The sequence below is a fragment of the Bufo bufo genome, chromosome 2 (assembly GCF_905171765.1).
Source record: "Bufo bufo chromosome 2, aBufBuf1.1, whole genome shotgun sequence".
NCBI lineage: Eukaryota > Metazoa > Chordata > Amphibia > Anura > Bufonidae > Bufo > Bufo bufo.
The window spans coordinates 123,141,376-123,160,438 of NC_053390.1; the positions used below are offsets into that span (position 1 = coordinate 123,141,376).

Below are 19,063 nucleotides of genomic sequence, written 5' to 3' on the forward strand. Positions count from 1 at the left end.
AAAACCATAACTTGGACCACAAGTTATACACAGTAAATGTCTGTTTGAACTCTAGGTTTAGTCTCTAAATTCTACATTAGTTGATATTTTGGTATTGAAATTACTTCATGATGAGATGAGTTTTCAGTACTTTGAAATTTATCAGTGAAGTTTGTCAAATGTATTTACATTCAGGTTATTTTTCACTTTGTGTTCCTTGAGCAAAATGACATTTTGTCTATTGAATGTTGTAATGTTAATTTTGAAAGGAATGGATTCTGTTTGAAAAACCTGACTCCAGAAGTTGTCATTTAGAAAGTTTGACATAACAAATTCCATATTGTGACGTCTTTCTGTGGATTTTCAAAAAAAAAAAAGGGGAAACTGGAAAATTCAATCTCCATTATCCGTTTTCTTTTCCTGTGCGTACAGGTTTCTACAAAATGAATTCTGAAAGCAGAAAGAACTTGATCCTGGGAGAAGAGAAATTTAGATACTTCTGCTTGGAATTTTTGAAGCACTCTCAAGCTATTGGGGATGGCTGGGAGTGGAAAAACGTCCAGGTAACGTCAGTCTGAGTCACTTTTACATATAATTTAATTTCAAATGTATGCTATAGTATGTTACATTCTTCAATAAAAATAGCTGCACAAAGCTGATTTTATTTTTGCTTTTGTTTGCTTAGGCGCTAAATCGCTAACAACTCAATATTTTGTGACAAGGGGTCATCTAAGCCTTTAAGACTGTGGGTCTGGAGAGAATCACCTATTAGAATAGCGCAGTTCTAGGATTATTTTAAAGGATAACTGTCATATTTTCACTCAAAATAAAATTTTCATATATGTTGTTGCTGCTGTGGTGATAATCCATAATCACTAATTATTGTGTTTCACATACCACTTGTTTAATAAGATTCCGTCCATAGCAACCGCTCCTTACAAGACTTCTTTCTGACTATCTTCTCAAGATGGCCCCCGATGCCCTTATCCTGAGGCTTAGACCTCCCTCCCTAACAACCCAGAATTAATTTGGCTCATCTCGGGAACGCACAGCTTCACCCAAACCAATCGACTTTCTCCAGACTTAAACACGCCCTCTTCCTCCTGAGTAATCGCACATTTTTATTGCGAATATTCTAATCGCAAATATCGGCACTATCCCGGTCCGACGGGAGTGCGCACGCAGTGTTTGGGACTGCCCACTACTACGTCCTCTGTCCTCTGTCTTCTGTATATAGGCGAACACCTAGCAATGCTGTTATAGCCGCTCCACTGAAATACCTGGGGGACGAAAGAACATGCTGCAATTGCTAGGAAATGCAATACCTATACAAAAGTATTAACTAGGGAACCAAGGTAAACTTAGTCAGACCAATCCAATTACAATAAAAAATATATTTTACAGTTACACTTTTTTTTTACATCTAAATATTATTTTTTTCTGAAAAAAATGTAGGCAGGCATGAAAGCATATTTACATGGTAATAGGCGTACAAGACTTGGAGGTCTACGATTGCTGGCCTAGGAGGGCTTTGCATTTTTAATTTTTGGGTTGCTCTGTACCCAGTATTCACCCATTTATTAAACTTTTTTTTAATTTTTTTTATTGTTATATGTATGATTTATGTAACTCTCTAAATACAGGTTATAAAACTGAATTACTGTCAGAATGTTATATTTCAAGTACATATTGTTCTCTCTGTACCATTCACTACATCAGTGATTCCTAACCAGAGTTCTCCAAAAGACAGCAGCAGCAGCAGAAAGAGTTATCCTTTTATAGTGGGGGTGCCAAACTTGGGGAGATGAAGTAGCCAGAAATCAGCAGTGGGGAGCAGGTAAGGATGTATAATCTGCAAGCAGCATGTTATAGAGCAGGAGGAGTTGAATATATATATATATATATATATATATATATATATATATATATATATATATATATATATATTATCCATAAATAAAAAGTCAGGCAGCACTCCCTTGGAGGTTGAAAAGATGGGTGCCAGCGGTAATCCCTCGATTCAGGATGATGAACAAACAATAAAATTCCGCAGCACTCCTTGAAAGATGAAAAAATGTGCTATTTATTCACACGTCATGTAGCAACGTTTCGGTTCTCTCTCAGAACCTTTTTCAAGCCAAGTGAAACATAAAGTGCAATAGTACTAGTGTGTGTATATATATACAGTACAGACCAAAAGTTTGGACACACCTTCTCATTCAAAGAGTTTTCTTTATTTTCATGACTATGAAAATTGTAGATTCACATTGAAGGCATCAAAACTATGAATTAACACATGTGGAATTATATACATAACAAACAAGTGTGAAACAACTGAACATATGTCATATTCTAGGTTCTTCAAAGTAGCCACCTTTTGCTTTGATTACTGCTTTGCTCTCTTGATGAGCTTCAAGAGGTAGTCCCCTGAAATGGTTTTCACTTCACAGGTGTGCCCTGTCAGGTTTAATAAGTGGGATTTCTTGTCTTATAAACGGGGTTGGCGTTGAGGAGAAGTCAGGTGGATACACAGCTGATAGTCCTACTGAATAGACTGTTAGAATTTGTATTATGGCAAGAAAAAAGCAGCTAAGTAAAGAAATGAAGGTCAGTCAGTCAGCCGAAAAATTGGGAAAACTTTGAAAGTAAAGGCTATTTGACCATGAAGGAGAGTGATAGGGTGCTGCGCCAGATAACCTGGCCTCCACAGTCACCGGACCTGAACCCAATCAAGATGGTTTGGGGTGAGCTGGACCGCAGAGTGAAGGCAAAAGGGCCAACAAGTGCTAAGCATCTCTGGGAACTCCTTCAAGACTGTTGGAAGACCATTTCAGGGGACTACCTCTTGAAGCTCATCAAGAGAATGCCAAGAGTGTGCAAAGCAGTAATCAAAGCAAAAGGTGGCTACTTTGAAGAACCTAGAATATGACATATTTTCAGTTGTTTCACACTTGTTATGTATATAATTCCACATGTGTTAATTCATAGTTTTGATGCCTTCATATAGTCATGAAAATAAAGAAAACTCTTTGAATGAGAAGGTGTGTCCAAACTTTTGGTCTGTACTGTACATATTGTAGTCAATTCCAATTAATTGATCATCCTATAAAAAACGTGCACTCCCCCTATTAACAATGTTACAATTCATTCATTTCCAAACCACATCTCAATGTGTACAGAGACAAAAAACGCCCCATACGTGTTCGATAACAATCCATATATCATAACAGTGATTTAACCATATCCCTCCTACTAGGCGGTACATATCTGTTGAACGTCACCCGGGGCAGAGACCAAACTATCGCAACGCCAGGTATCCGTGCAGTGTCGGCCCGTCCAGAGCACACGAAAGTGCCCGCGGACCAACCACCACACCGCTCGCCCATGCATCATCGAGCGTACTCACCCCGGGGACGCACTCCCGATCTCCACCATTTTATCTAAGGGCAATATTTTGGGCAAATATATATACATTGAACATCTTCCTTATTCCTACTCTTGTATCCAGCTAATCTACAGTATAACCCAGCATAACAGCTTCCTTGTTTTCCATTATATCACAAGTTATATTCTCAACAATAGAAAAATGATTTTAGATCATGTCAAACCGTTGGAAAGGGGTGGTGATAGGCTAATGATACTAAAGAAAAATTAGCTCAGATGGATTTTTCGTCTTGATACATTGAAGCCCAAAGGCTTAAATGTTGAATTTAGTGTAACTGGGGGGATGGTGGGTTAGTAGTGCCCTGTCCTCTATTGCTTATGACTCTGTGTATTCATATTGCTGTACCAAGTGAATCTAATGTATGTTACATATAACTACAATTTTGTAAATAATGCCACAATATGATTTTTCTATTTTTGAGAATATAACTTGTGATATAATGGAAAACAAGGAAGCTGTTATGCTGGGTTATAGATTAGCTGGATACAAGAGTATGGAATAAGGAAGATGTTCAATGTATATATATTTGCCCAAAAGATTGCCCTTAGATAAAATGGTGGAGTTTGGGAGTGCGTCCCTGGGATGAGGACGCTCGATGATGCATGGGCGAGCGGTGTGGTGGTTGGTCCGCGGGCAATTTCGTGTGCGCTGGACGGGCCGACACTGCACGGATACCTGGCGTCTCGATCGTTTGGTCTCCGCCCCGGGTGACGTTCAACAGATATGTACCGCCTAGTAGGAGGGATATGGGTTGACACATGCGCATTAGGTATTGGGAGACGCGCTGAATGTAGCGTGAAGTACCGCGATTTAGGATGAAAGTTTTATCTTCCTTGTTCGACATATGAAATACAGCTTTAATCTCCCAGCAAGGTATTTTTTAATATATAGGTTTTTAATGCACCATGCACTTTATTACATTGTCACTATGATTGTATGAATTGTATGCTTAAATCACGGTTATGATATATGGATTGTTATCTAACACGTATGGGGCATTTTTTGTCTCTGTTCACATTGAGATGTGGTTTGGAAATGAATGAATTGTAACATTGTTAATAGGGGGAGTGCACGTTTTTATAGGATGATCAATTATTGGAATTGACTACAATATGTATATATACTAGCACTATTGCACTTTTTCACTTGGCTTGAAAAAGGTTCTGAGAGAGAACCGAAACGTTGCTACATGACGTGTGAATAAATAGCACCTTTTTTCATCTTTCAAGGAGTGCTGCGGAATTTTATTGTGTGTGTGTGTGTGTGTGTGTGTATATACAGTAAAGACCAAAAGTTTGGACACACCTTCTCATTCAGAGTTTTCTTTATTTTCATGACTATGAAAATTGTAGATTCACACTGAAGGCATCAAAACTATGAATTAACACATGTGGAATTATATACATAACAAACAAGTGTGAAACAACTGACAATATGTCATATTCTAGGTTCTTCAAAGTAGCCACCTTTTGCTTTGATTACTGCTTTGCACACTCTTGGCATTCTCTTGATGAGCTTCAAGAGGTAGTCCCCTGAAATGGTTTTCACTTCACAGGTGTGCCCTGTCAGGTTTAACAAGTGGGATTTCTTGCCTTATAAATGGGGTTGGGACCATCAGTTGCGTTGAGGAGAAGTCAGGTGGATACACAGCTAATAGTCCTACTGAATAAACTGTTAGAATTTGTGTTATGGCAAGAAAAAAGCAGCTAAGTAAAGAAAAACGAGTGGCCAATGGCCATCATTACTTTAAGAAATGAAGGTCAGTCAGTCAGCCGAAAAATTGGGAAAGCTTTGAAACAAAAGGTCTATTTTTGAAGGAGAGTGATGGGGTGCTGTGCCAGATGACCTGGCCTCCACAATCACCGGACCTGAACCCAATCGAGATGGTTTGGGGTGAGCTGGACCGCAGAGTGAAGGCAAAAGGGCCAACAAGTGCTAAGCATCTCTGGGAACTCCTTCAAGACTGTTGGAAGACCATTTCAGGGGACTACCTCTTGAAGCTCATCAAGAGAATGCCAAGAGTGTGCAAAGCAGTAATCAAAGCAAAAGGTGGCTACTTTGAAGAACCTAGAATATGACATATTTTCAGTTGTTTCACACTTGTTTGTTATGTATATAACTCCACATGTGTTAATTTTGATGCCTTCATAGTCATGAAAATAAAAAAAACTCTTTAAATGAGAAGGTGTGTCCAAACTTTTGGTCTGTACTGTGTGTGTGTGTGTGTGTGTATATATGTATGTATATATGTATGTATATATATATATATATATATATATATATATATATATATATATATGTTCTATTTCTCATTAATGCAATTATCTAGTCAACCAATCACATGGCAGTTGCTTCAATGCATTTAGGGGTGTGGTCCTGGTCAAGACAATCTCCTAAACTCCAAACTGAATGTCAGAATGGGAAAGAGAGGTGATTTAAGCAATTTTGAGCGTGGCATGGTTGTTGGTGCCAGACGGGCCGGTCTGAGTATTTCACAATCTGCTCAGTTACTGGGATTTTCACGCACAACCATTTCTAGGGTTTACAAAGAATGGCGTGAAAAGGGAAAAACATCCAGTATGTGGCAGTCCTCTGGGCAAAAATGCCTTGTGGATGCTAGAGGTCAGAGGAGAATGGTCCGACTGATTCAAGCTGATAGAAGAGCAACGTTGACTGAAATAACCACTCGTTACAACCGAGGTATGCAGCAAAGCATTTGTGAAGCCACAACACGCACAACTTTGAGGTGGATGGGCTACAACAGCAGAAGACCCCACCGGGTACCACTCATCTCCACTACAAATAAGAAAAAGATGCTTCAATTTGCACAAGCTCACCAAAATTGGACTGTTGAAGACTGGAAAAATGTTGCCTGGTCTGATGAGTCTCAATATCTGTTGAGACATTCAAATGGTAGAGTCCGAATTTGGCGTAAACAGAATGAGAACATGTATCCATCCTCTGATGGCTACTTCCAGCAGGATAATGCACCATGTCACAAAGCTCAAATCATTTCAAATTGGTTTCTTGAACATGACAATGAGTTCACTGTACTAAAATGGCCCCCACAGTCACCAGATCTCAACCCAATAGAGCATCTTTGGGATGTGGTGGAACGGGAGCTTTGTGCCCTGGATGTGCATCCCTCAAATCTCCATCAACTGCAAGATGCTATCCTATCAATATGGGCCAACATTTCTAAAGAATGCTATCAGCACCTTTTGATTCAATGCCACATAGAATTAAGGCAGTTATGAAGGCAAAAGGGGGTCCAAAACCGTATTAGTATGGTGTTCCTAATAATTCTTTAGGTGTGTGTGTGTGTGTGTGTGTATGTGTATATATATATATATATATATATATATATATATATTTATTTATTTGTGGTCAGGGCGACGGCCCCTGGGCGTAGGAACTAGAGCTAACCTCTGGCTGGGAAATGCCGGGAGCCCGTAGTGAGGATAGGCCTAAAAGGGGGCCTATCCTTAAGGAAGAGCTAAGAAAAAGGGAAGGGAGGGAGGGGTACCTGGCCGCACGTCCCGTCCCTTGAACTTCGTGGGGTTAATATAGCCAAGGGGCATGGCCTCTGCCCCCCCCACAAATACAGGCTGCACGGCAGCCTTACCTACTTGTGGTCAGGGCGACGGCCCCTGGACGTAGGAACTAGAGCTAACCTCTGGCTGGGAAATGCCGGAAGCCCGTAGTGAGGATAGGCCTAAAAGGGGCCAAAAAGGAGACCCAACCATACCGTCAAACACTTATTGCACCGTTACAGGGCAAGTGAACCGAAAGCATCACGGATCTCTGATTGAGGATTTGGAACATATCTGAAAAAAACACGACTACCTCCAATGTCCCATGCACCTGATAACCTGAGGAGGCATCCGGTGCCTAGATGCCGCTCCAACACAAAAGGAGTGGAGCAGACCCTGTTTGGAGTAAATATATACATACCGTTGCGACACCCGTTTTTGAACGAAAAGACCCTTCACGATGGAGGTGCGGAATATACCGTCTACATCCCAGTGACTTCCATCTGCCTTACCTCCTTGTCATGTGTACCGCCACATCGTACTTGGAGATGGTTAAATGCTGATGCAATTGAAAAAGTGTCTGGAACCAGGAATGATTCATTCCTATGTTGACTAACAAATGACCATTATACGAAAAGGTCTGAATCCTGCGAGCTGCAGATTGAAACAAACAATGGTAAATCTGTTGGAAGTGCCTAGATCAGGCAACCCAAACCGCGGCCCCCCCCAGCCGACGCAACCACAACGCCCTGCTGCAGGCTGATACCTGCAGGCTGTCCGGGCACCGCGGGAGCCGCAGCCCCGCAATTGCCGGAGGGCCGCAGCCCGAGACCCCCGACCCCGATGAACCCCCACCATCCGCCCAAGGCCCCAATCGGGCACCAACTGTTCCTGGTGGCAAAATACTTACCTCTACTTATTCCCCAGGCCACACTTCCTATTAAGGGCCAAAAAGTCAGAACATGGTGCCTGCCGTCTTACCGTAGTAGTAAATTCAGTGAAGTGTAAACCCACCAGGCCTGGGGAACCATCCACAGGAATACATGGCTATTACGATTAACGAGCTAATGTGCCTGTAATAAGGACAGAACGTACCCCAATACCTGCATTTGACAGAAAATGCTTAAGGTCGTGATCAACTATGTATGCTGCGCCTGTAATCGTGATAGGCCCTGCCGTGTCAGAAGACACGACAGACTTCGTAAACTTGCGCCTTATTACTGTACCTCCTACTGGAAGATGGACCGATACCCAGGACTTAGGCCGGACACCAACACCCTCAGCCTGAGCTTGTAGTTGAAGAAAGCATGCCTGGGAGAAGACTAAGCCCGCAAAGGCAGGCTTGGGATGACTGCTTACAATGAACACAATGAAGAAAAACCTAGAAAATAAGTCAGAGAAAACAATAACATGAGTGAGACTCTAATGGCACAAGTCACACGTGCGAGCTACCCCAAGAAAATTGTATTGCGAGCCACAGATGACCGAGCCATGCGAGCGGGTCTGAGGACAGAAAAGACATGGAACTTACTTGTTGTGGGACCACGCAGCCGGCCTCGACTGGCGTTGTTGTGTGTGAATTTTTATTTTTTTTTTAAAACGGAGAAGCCATACGTGAGACTCAAGTGGCGGAGCCCTGCGTGAGAGACTCTAATGGCAAAACACATGTGTAACCCTAAAAGGGAGAAGCCAAGCGTGAGAGACTAATGGCGGAGTCATATGTGTAAAAACTAAACTGAGAAGCCATGCGTGAGAGACTAATGGTGGAGACATATGTGCAACACTAAACGAAAAAGCCACGCGTGGGAGACTAACGGCGGAGTCATACGTGTAAGACTAAATGGAGAAGCCATGCGTGAGACTCTAATGGCAGAGACATGCGCAACCCTAAAAGGGAGAAGCCCTGCGAGAGAGACTAAAGGCAGATTCATATGTGTAACACCAACAGGGGAGAAGCCGTGCGTGAGAGACTAATGGCGGAGTCATATGTGCAACACTAGACTGGAGAAGCCATGCATGAGAGACTAATGGCAGAGTCATACGTGAAAGACTAAAACGGAGAAGGCATGCGTGAGACTCCAATGGCGGAGTCATATGTGACCCTGAAGGGGGTAAGCCATACGTGAGAGACTCAAATGGCACAGCCATGCGTGAGCGAATCTAATGGCGGAGTCATATGTAACACTAAAAGGGAGAAGCCATACGTGAGAGACTTTAATGGCAGAGTCATAAGTACCACTAAAAAGGGAGAAGCCATGCGTGCGAGACTCTAATGGCAAAGCCATGCGTGAGAGACTCTAATGGCGGAGTAATATGTAACACTAAAAGGGAGAAGCCATGCGTGAGAGACTCTAATGGCAAAGCCATGCGTGAGAGACTCTAATGGCGGAGACATATGGCGGCTTATTCCTCTTAATTTATTCACAACCACTATGCAGCACCAGTATGACTTGGGGACTCGCATAACCATGATCCTCTCCGACAATAACCTAGGACGCTAACCAGCCTACAACCATATTGCCCCCTAACGAACAACATGAAGAATGGTCACCGGGCCCCCGAAGCCCTGAGGCCCCCCGAAGCCAAGGGATTGACCTGGAAGACCTTACCGTGATGTGAAGTAACTAAACGTGAGCCCGACCTAAGGCAAATGCATAGACATTAGTGAACCGAACCACTTACATGAATGAAACATTAACCAACCGTGAAATTGAAACAGAAGGGAGAAAAACAAGAGCCAGAGGCATTGCAGTTCGCTAAGAAAAGACCCTTGTCGTGACAAACGAATGAACAACTGTGAAACATAGTAGGAACTTACCCCTATCGGCCCACTGTCCGCTAGGGAGCTATTAGGTTCACTGGGGTGGGAGATCCATCTGCGTAAATGCGAACGAGAAGTAAAGGAGATCAGTCTGTGTAACCCCCACCGAGGAAAGAAACTTAAGCCTGAAAAGAAGCAGCTATGTTTAATCGGAAGAGCAGAATCAGAACGGTGCGCTGATAGCCCTAGCAAGAATACTGAGTAACCATGATGTAGAAATGAAAGAAAGACCGCCCCTAGATTATGGCCGACCAGACGGACCTGAATTGATACTCACCTGGTAATAGAATTTGATGAAAATGATAACGATACCGTACTGGAGGCCCGTACCACCGACCGAGGTGGAGGCCTTGTTTATGGGAAACCGAAGGCACCGAGACCCCAACGTGCTGCCGTATAAACAAGAACAAGAATGAACATCTAAATGCCCTGGGAATAACCCACCTGGTTGCGTCAGGCCGTACAACCTGCCCCTAAGGGTAAACGAGAAACATGGCCTAAACGTTTCTAGGCAATAATGATGAGGACAGAATAGCCAATAACCAGGATGACGTGCCCCCCGGGCGTGCTGCAGGGTCAAGCATGCTGCTATGGCGGAGGTGTGCCAAATTTGGTGAAAGAAAGACCCCTTGGACGTACTTGGACAGAACACCATGCCGCCGGGGCGGCTGACGCGACATTGCCTGAACGCTTCAGACAAACGTGTAACACAAGACAAGTAAGACAACCTGGACGTACCAGGCAGGACCACGTGTCACCGGGGTGACGGACGTCATATTTGCCCGAACGTTTCAAGCAGACGTATAACAGGAGATAAATATGACGACCTGGACGTTCCAGGCAGGACCACAAGCCACCAGCGTGGCAGACATACTTTGCCTGAACGTTTCAAGCAGACGAGCATGGCAACCTGGACGTTCCAGGAGTGAACAACATAATACTGCTTGAACGCTTCAAGCGGACGTACCACATGAGATGACGAGACACCCTGAAATCCAGGACACCGTGCCACGAAGTGGCGGACGAGACTTGCCTGAACGCTTCAAGCAGACGCACCACAATAAACAAAACGACAACCTGGGATTCAAGGCCGGACCACATGCCACCGGAGCGGCGGACGCAACAATGCCTGAACGTTTCAAGCAGACGTACTACAATAGACAAAGTGACAACCTGGAAGTTTTAGGCCGAATCATGAGCCACCGGGGTGGCTGACAGAATAGCGCCCGAACGTCCAGCAGACGAGCAACGAGGGAGAGAGAGAGAGAGAGAGGTATGACAACCTGGCCGTGCCACGAGGAACCACATGCCATGGGTGCGGCGGACATTACATATGGAACGTGTGAAAGTGCCTGCGGCCAAACCCCTGTGACCCATACCATACCTGTATAGAAGACAGGACGTACCACCTACTGCCAGTCAAGAATCCTTGAACCGGAGTGGAGCGTCAGATAGCCGACCAGAAGCAGATACTGCAATATGATGACGCAAGACAAAAAGATAAGGTGTTTTTTTTTTTTTTTTTTTAACAGAACACCGGCACTGCTGTTCCCGTATGCAGAGCCAACAAGCCGCTTCCAGAGCAGGAAAAGCAAAAGACTCTAGACCCGTAAGATATTCAATATGGCACTTAAGGACCGAAAACAAATAGGTGAATGGGAACAGTTCCATGAACCAGCCACGTGCTTAACCAAGCGCACGTGCTGACGTGCATGCACCTCTGTCAATGTGACCCAATGGTGATCAGCCACGTGCCTGATGGAACCAGTGGGCACACATAACAAGGAACTATGAAACGACCTATATGTAAATACCATAGAAGAAATGAACAATCACAACACATATACCGTCCGTATATGTGAGTGACCCCAGCCATGGTGAAAACAGCTGGTGCCTGACAACTATCACACGTGTAGCAAGGATATAGATCACGAGATAGTGTATCCAGGATAGTGTCAACTCACATCTACCGACGGTATATATGCGATGCTCCAGCCATGGAGGAAGCCGGTACTTGACACTATCACTTGTGAGGCAACCTCCTACAGTTAATAGATTACATGTAACGCATTAATATAATGCTTCCATAACTCACAAGTACTACTAGATTGATAGACACATAAGGGAGTGGGGTGATCTATGGAGAGCGAGAGGCCTGTATGCTGCTTTTCTACAGTGACCCTCTGTATTCTATTTCCCGCCGCCTACAGACATGCCTCTAATAGTCAAATGGTGTATATTTGTATAGTGGTATGAAGACATGAAGCAAACATACTGCACAGTATCCTTATTCCTATATATTTGGCGGGGGTTCCTAACACTGTCCGAGCGGTACCAGGGGCGGAGCCGCCGAGCGTGCCTAGCAACCGGCACACGCGGCTGCTCCCGGAACGCCCGCCCGCATGAAAGCCTGCGCCGCCCGGCCTGCCTCATGGAAGCCTGCCGGGCCACAGTATACCCCGCAACGTGCTTGCACCGCCCCAGTACCGTGGTAAGTAACTTGACCAGCCGCGCGCTGCCCCCCCCGGGGTGAGGACCGGACCCGCCGTGCCGGCATCAGATTCCCCCTGCTTACCTGAACGACACCCGAGACGAGCCGAACGCCAACAGATACTCACCCAGACCGTGACGAAAACGAGCGGGACGTGCAGGAACCAGACGCGAACCGGAAGTACCAGGTACCTGGCCGCACGTCCCGTCCCTTGAACTTCGTGGGGTTAATATAGCCAAGGGGCGTGGCCTCTGCCCCTCCCACAAATACAGGCTGCACGGCAGCTATATATATATATATATATATTTTATAATATTGTGGGGATTCGCTCTGGTAAACAGGATAAGCGGACGCAGTATAGAGGCACCAACCAGTTTGTAAACCAAAAGTTCAGTGTTTAATCACACGTTAGAAAGTTCACAGAACAAAAAAAACACTTTCAAGCAAAAAATTCACCTTGCACTATTGGTGTCAGTTCACACCATGCGGCCTGTTCTGCCAACAAAGTCTATCAGCAGGCTTTAGTCGGCCCGTTTCCCCTCACATGGGTCTCAGCCCTCCACCCCGGGACAAGCCTCAGATCCCAATACAGAGATCCCCTCTGCATGAACCCAGCTGTCTTTTAAAGGCAGCTAGGTGTTAACAAAAACCAGACCGGCACCTGCGATCCAGTCCGGTGTTTGACCTTGCCTGACTGCTAATTTGTCCAGCAGCACACACTGGGCGGAAAATACCTGCCTCCACATACAATTCCCTTTACTGTGTCACATACACCCCCACTTTGTTCAACCTTGAGTGGGTGAACACATGCATAAACAGTGCACCCAGGACAGTGCCTCTATGTTTCCCTGCAACCGGCCTGCTCTGTGCTCCACCATGAACCGTGAGGTTCACCGTGAAGTTCTGCAGTGACCAGAGCCATCTGGTGACCTGGGACTTCCTCTTTTTGTCCAGGTGGTGACAGGCTGCGGCCAACCCCATATCGCTTGTTCAGAGATGGCTTGTCGCTGAGCTACAGACACCCGGTGCGTCTTTAACCAGACTTTTGCCTGGGGCTCAGTGACAATATCACGGTGGGTTATGGAAGGACGTTCAGGGAGGTCAGAGAACACATCCGTGTTCCGACTAACAAACTCCCTGAGTCTGTTTAGTGGAAAAGGCTGTCAGTAATCTTTTCTGTGGCAGCCACTTCCACTGTAGCAGAGGGACCGGAATCTCTTCCCCTAGATAAACCGGCCGTGTGGATCAGTATGTACAACGGCCGGCCACAGGGCTGGGAATAACGGAAAGTTTCTTCCTAGTATCACTTTATAGTGCATGCTGGTAGTTACAGCCACCTCATGGATCCGCCTGCCGTCACACGTGCTTAGGGACATCAGAGCAGTGGGGTACTCTTTTAAATCTCCACGTATGCTGACCACCCCGACTTTCTGGCCTGTAAACTCGGGTTACACTAGGGAAGCCCTCACAAGGGTCACCTGACTCTCTGAGTCCACCTGACACAAAGGTTCGTTATGGAGCGTTTCTGGAGTGTCTGACGCACTGACCCTTCTGGAATACCATGACTGTCGATACCCAAAGTTTACGCCCATGGGCTCGACTTGGTGGGGACAGTCAGCCCGTACATGGCCGGGCTCATGACACCGCCAGAAGATTTTCGGGTTCCGATCCCCAAAGGGCACATCCCGTGCGGCCTTTCTCAGCTCAGGCCACCGGGTCAGGGATTTTCTGGATTTTGTTACACCCTTCCCCAGAGTTCCCCCCCCCTGGAGTTCCTCAGTTGCCCCATAGCGTTCGACCAGGTCCACTATCTCCAGGGCACTAGTAGGAGACGTCTGGCCAACCCAGCGCTGGAGGGGTGGTGGCAATGCCCTCCAGAATTTTTCAGCTACAATACGATCCAGCATAGCAGTGGGACTCAGTACGTCAGGCGGTAGCCATTTTTGCAAGAGTTGCAGCAAATTATAATACTGGGGTCTCGCTGGCTCAGCTGGGTTAAACTCCCACTGATGTACCCGCTGGGCCTGGACCAACACATTCTCCCCCAGTCTCGCCAGAATCTCACCCTTGACTTATAGTAGTCTGACGCATGCTCGTCCGGTAAATCAAAGTAAACCTGTTGGTGTCCTGATGCCAGGAACAGAGCGATGAACTCAGCCCACTGGTCTCAGGGTAGACTCTCCCTCACGGCCACCTTCTCGAACACCGCCAGGTAGGTTTCGACGTCATCCGTCGGTGCCATCTTGGGGATCACCGTGTGGACTGCTTTCCGGGCATCGTGGACTCCCTGAGATACTCCTGTTTTCTCTAAGGCTATCACGTGTTGCAGCGGCCACTGGTTCGTTTCTTGCTGTCGCTGATTAGCCTCTAGCAGTTCTGTTAGTCTCCTGCTGCTTCTCCATGGCCTGTTGTTGACTTAGTTTGGCCTGCACCAGCTGCTTCATAATCTCCTTCATCTTGTTCTGTGATGCTGGTTGCAACTTAGCAGACTTAATCAAGGACATACAACAGAGCCCGAAAAAAAATGCTACAAAAATATTTCGGCTTTACGCCAGCCTCACTGCGATTGCCCACATCCTCCACCAATTGTGGGGATTTGCTCTGGTAAACAGTATAAGAGAACGCAGTATAGAGGCACCAACCAGTTTGTAAACCAAAAGTTCAGTCCATCAGCAGGCTTTAGTCGGCCTGTTTCCCCTCACATGGGTCTCAGCCCTCCACCCCGTCACAAGCCTCAGATCCCAATACAGAGATCCCCTCTGCATGAACCCAGCTGTCTTTTAAAGGCAGCTAGGTGTTAACAAAAACTATAAAATATTTTTGTTGAAAAAATTTCATTATAACTTTTAATTCATTATTATAGATCCCTGCTTTCTTTGTATGATTGCGTACACAGTTGTCAATCAGATTAGGACTGCCTACTGGATTGAAACATGGAATGAGTAGGGTTAAATGAATGAAATACAAGTTACTTTATACTTTTCCCACAAGACTATTTCAATCTGTTCAGCTTTTCTGCTCTATACTATGCTTCCCACAGATAGGACTGCATGCAGAATGTGACAGGTTCCTTTACCCTTTTCATAAATATGTAATAAAAATAAGTGAAAATATATATAAAACTGGAAGAATAGAGGGTATGCGCTCACCAAATGCTAATGGAATACTGATCTGTCAAGAGCTCTCAGTCTGCTCAACACCCCTTAGCTGAAAATATGCACACCTTAAGGGCTCATGCACAATGCTGTTGCCCGGCCGTGCCCGTATTGCAGCCCGCAAACAGCAGGTCCGCAATATGCGGACACCGGCCTCGTGCTCACTGCCTTACGGATGCGGACCCATTCACTTGAATGGGTCCACAATCCGGAAGGTGTGGTGTGGAACAGAGACACGGAAGCAACGGCCGTGTGCATGAGCCCTTAAACAAATGACTGGCTCAAATGACCTCTCCTTCTCCTTCTGTACCAGTTGGTAACTTGTCTTGTTCATGCTTATTGCAATTGTCTGTATTATGTATGTATGTATACGCTTTTGCATATGTACAGCGCCATAGGATGAATAGTGCTGTACATAAAAATATAAATTATAGTTAGAAACCAATGTAAACAATAACCAATAAAACAATGAAAATGATGAAACACACAATACAGTCCTGGTCTGGCTTACAGCCAGGTATGGGGTCCTCGCAGTACACGGCTGATTGAAACATAGCAGGTGACTGGTGGTGTGATCAAGTATATTAGGCAATCTCTATAACCAACGCGGCCCCACCAAGCACAGCGCCGGCCATGTGACCAATGAACGGGATGTCACTGGCCCAGGGAAAGCTGCGAGAAGGCTGCAACACTACTGCGAGCGCCAGTGCCTTCTCAAACTGATTGGGGGGGGGGGGGGGGTTCCCAGGTGTGAGACCCCCACGATCAGATACTGATGACCTAGGATAGGTCATCAGTAAAACTATCTTGGAAAACCCTTTTAACTATTCTGCTGCAAGGCCCTGGAAAACTGGCTGCCAACTATGACTTGACCGGTCCTGTTGTCTGGAATAGCCAGTGAGATTTTTCAGTCAGAAAATGCTAAATCAACACTTCACAATGACACGACAGGCTTCCATCTAAGTGCATTGGAATCCAGGAGACATGTTTATATATATCTGTCTATGAGGTGTTGCTATTAATATGCAGTTTGCTTTCAGTAAGGGGATACATTTTAGAGTAGCCAGCCTTTTGGCAAAATGTGTATCTATTTTGAAATCACAGACTGTTATAATTTATATTAAATTAAGTTAAAGACTTTGCTGGTGTCTGTAGCCCAAGTTCGCCACAGTAGAGCCAAGTTAAGATTAGGTAATTGCCGCTGATTAGATTATAGTATAGTAGATTGGTAGAAAACATAAAGGAATGCATAATCCGAAAATTGGGCTGTATTATGAATGTATCTTTGTTTACTGCAGCTTTGTTGTATAGATTGGAAGAGAATGAGCAGAGTCTTCTCATTATCACTGCAGGTTTGGTCAGCGAATTACTCAGAGGCCTAGATAAGGCATGATAGTATAATTGGTTGATCTTACTAAAATCTGTGTGTTCAACCAAATTACATGTACTGGACTGCTCTGTACCTGTACTACATGTACTGGACTGCTCTGTACCTGTACTACATGTACTGGACTGCTCTGTACCTGTACTACATGTACTGGACTGCTCTGTACCTGTACTACATGTACTGGACTGCTCTGTACCTGTACTACATGTACTGGACTGCTCTGTACCTGTACTACATGTACTGGACTGCTCTGTACCTGTACTACATGTACTGGACTGCTCTGTACCTGTACTACATGTACTGGACTGCTCTGTACCTGTACTACATGTACTGGACTGCTCTGTACCTGTACTACATGTACTGGACTGCTCTGTACCTGTACTACATGTACTGGACTGCTCTGTACCTGTACTACATGTACTGGACTGCTCTGTACCTGTACTACATGTACTGGACTGCTCTGTACCTGTACTACATGTACTGGACTGCTCTGTACCTGTACTACATGTACTGGACTGCTCTGTACCTGTACTACATGTACTGGACTGAACTCTAACCCGTACTGCATGCACATGTGCTGCCCATTACCTGTACTACATTCACTGGATTGCTCGATATTTACATATACTGACTGCTGTCTATCTGTGCATGTAGTGGGCGGCTCTTTACCTGTACTATATGTACTTCCCTGTTCTTGCGTTTTTCTACCTGTATAACATTTACTGATCCACTTACTACCTTACTACATGTACTGGACTGCTCTGTACCTGTACTAGTACCTGTACTGCACTTCTCTCTACCTGTATTACATATGGTGATCTTCTCTCTACCTTACTACATGTGCTGGGATGCCTTTTACCTACACTACATGTACTGGACAGCTCTTCAACTGTAATCTATGTACTAGATTAGGGTACTTTCACACTAGCGTTTTTCTTTTCCGGCACTGAATTCCGTCAAAAGGGCTCAATGCCGGAAAAGAACTGATCAGTTATATCCCCATGCATTCTGAATGGAGAGCATTCTGTTCAGGATGCATAAGGATGTCTTCAGTTCAGTCTTTTTGACTGATCAGGCAAAAGATAAGACCGTAGCATGCTACGGTTTTATCCCCGGCGAAAAAACTGAAGACTTGCCTGAATGCCGGATCCAGCATTCTTTTCCATAGGAATGTATTAGTGCCGGATCCGGCATTCAAAATACCGAAATGCCGGATCCGCCCTTCCGTTGTGTGCATGCGCAGACCGAAAAAAATAAATGCCAGAACCGTTTTGCCAGATGACACCGGAAAGACTGATCCGGCATTTCAATGCATTTTTCTGACTGATCAGGCATTTTTAAGACTGATCAGGATCCTGATCAGTCTTACAAATGCCATCAGTTGGCATACGTTTTGCCAGTTCCGGCGACTGAACTGCTTGCCGGATCACTCTGCCGCAAGTGTTAGAATATCCCTTTTAATGGGGAACATTAAAGGGGTTGTCCAGCAGGGAAATATCATAGAAAAAGGGCTATATAAGCATCGAATGGGAGGTATAGCTAGTTTTTTTTTTTTTTTTTTTTTTACTCCACACTAAGCCCTTTCTCAATTCCGACTAGCCCCTCTTAACTGATGTATTTAGCCAGGCAATGCTGCACAGGGTATAAGAATTACGTGGACTGGTGAACCGTGCAGTTTTATTGGATTTCTAGTGTTTTGATTTCTTAAGCTGTTTGGAAACATATTGGCTCCAGGCATAAAGATGTTTTGCAGTTTTTATCTTGTGTGGTTTTATGACCTTTATTTAAGTAAATAATATTACCGGTATCTTTTTCGTTTTATATTTTCCTTAATTTTATTGTTTAAATTCAATAGTGAAGAAATCTCTTTTTCGCAATGAAACCGTTACTGCATCCTTTTATATACTGCTTTATCTTGTATATGTCTGATCTGTATATTATGAATGTTCTCTTCCAATAAAAGTTTACAATAAATCAATGACTTACTTGTGATACTTTTGCATATAGCAATTTGATTTAAACCTTATACTGATGAAATAAATGTTTACTGTGATTTGCTTCTCCCAGACTTTGCCCTTTACTGTACGTTGTTAGAGCAATCCTTTCAAAATTATTTGTGGATTAGAATGTAGTTTTGTTGTATTTGGGATATATTTCCCCCTCCTCTCCCCTCTGTCATTTTTTTAAGCTTTTTTTGAGAGTTTCTGCAGACATTAATATAGGTCACAGAACTTCGGGGTGCCTTTTTAATA

At 44.6% G+C, this 19,063-nt stretch overlaps 1 protein-coding gene across 2 annotated transcripts in view; it reads left to right on the forward strand.

The window, feature by feature from the left end:
* Nucleotides 1–19,063, forward strand: part of ATG10 (autophagy related 10) — a 220,616-nt gene that overhangs the window by 47,731 nt on the left and 153,822 nt on the right. For both annotated transcript variants that reach the window (XM_040421505.1, XM_040421506.1), the window contains exon 2: nucleotides 412–542. In XM_040421505.1, the coding sequence (XP_040277439.1) occupies nucleotides 412–542 (131 nt within the window). The remainder of the gene's footprint in view (nucleotides 1–411; nucleotides 543–19,063) is intronic.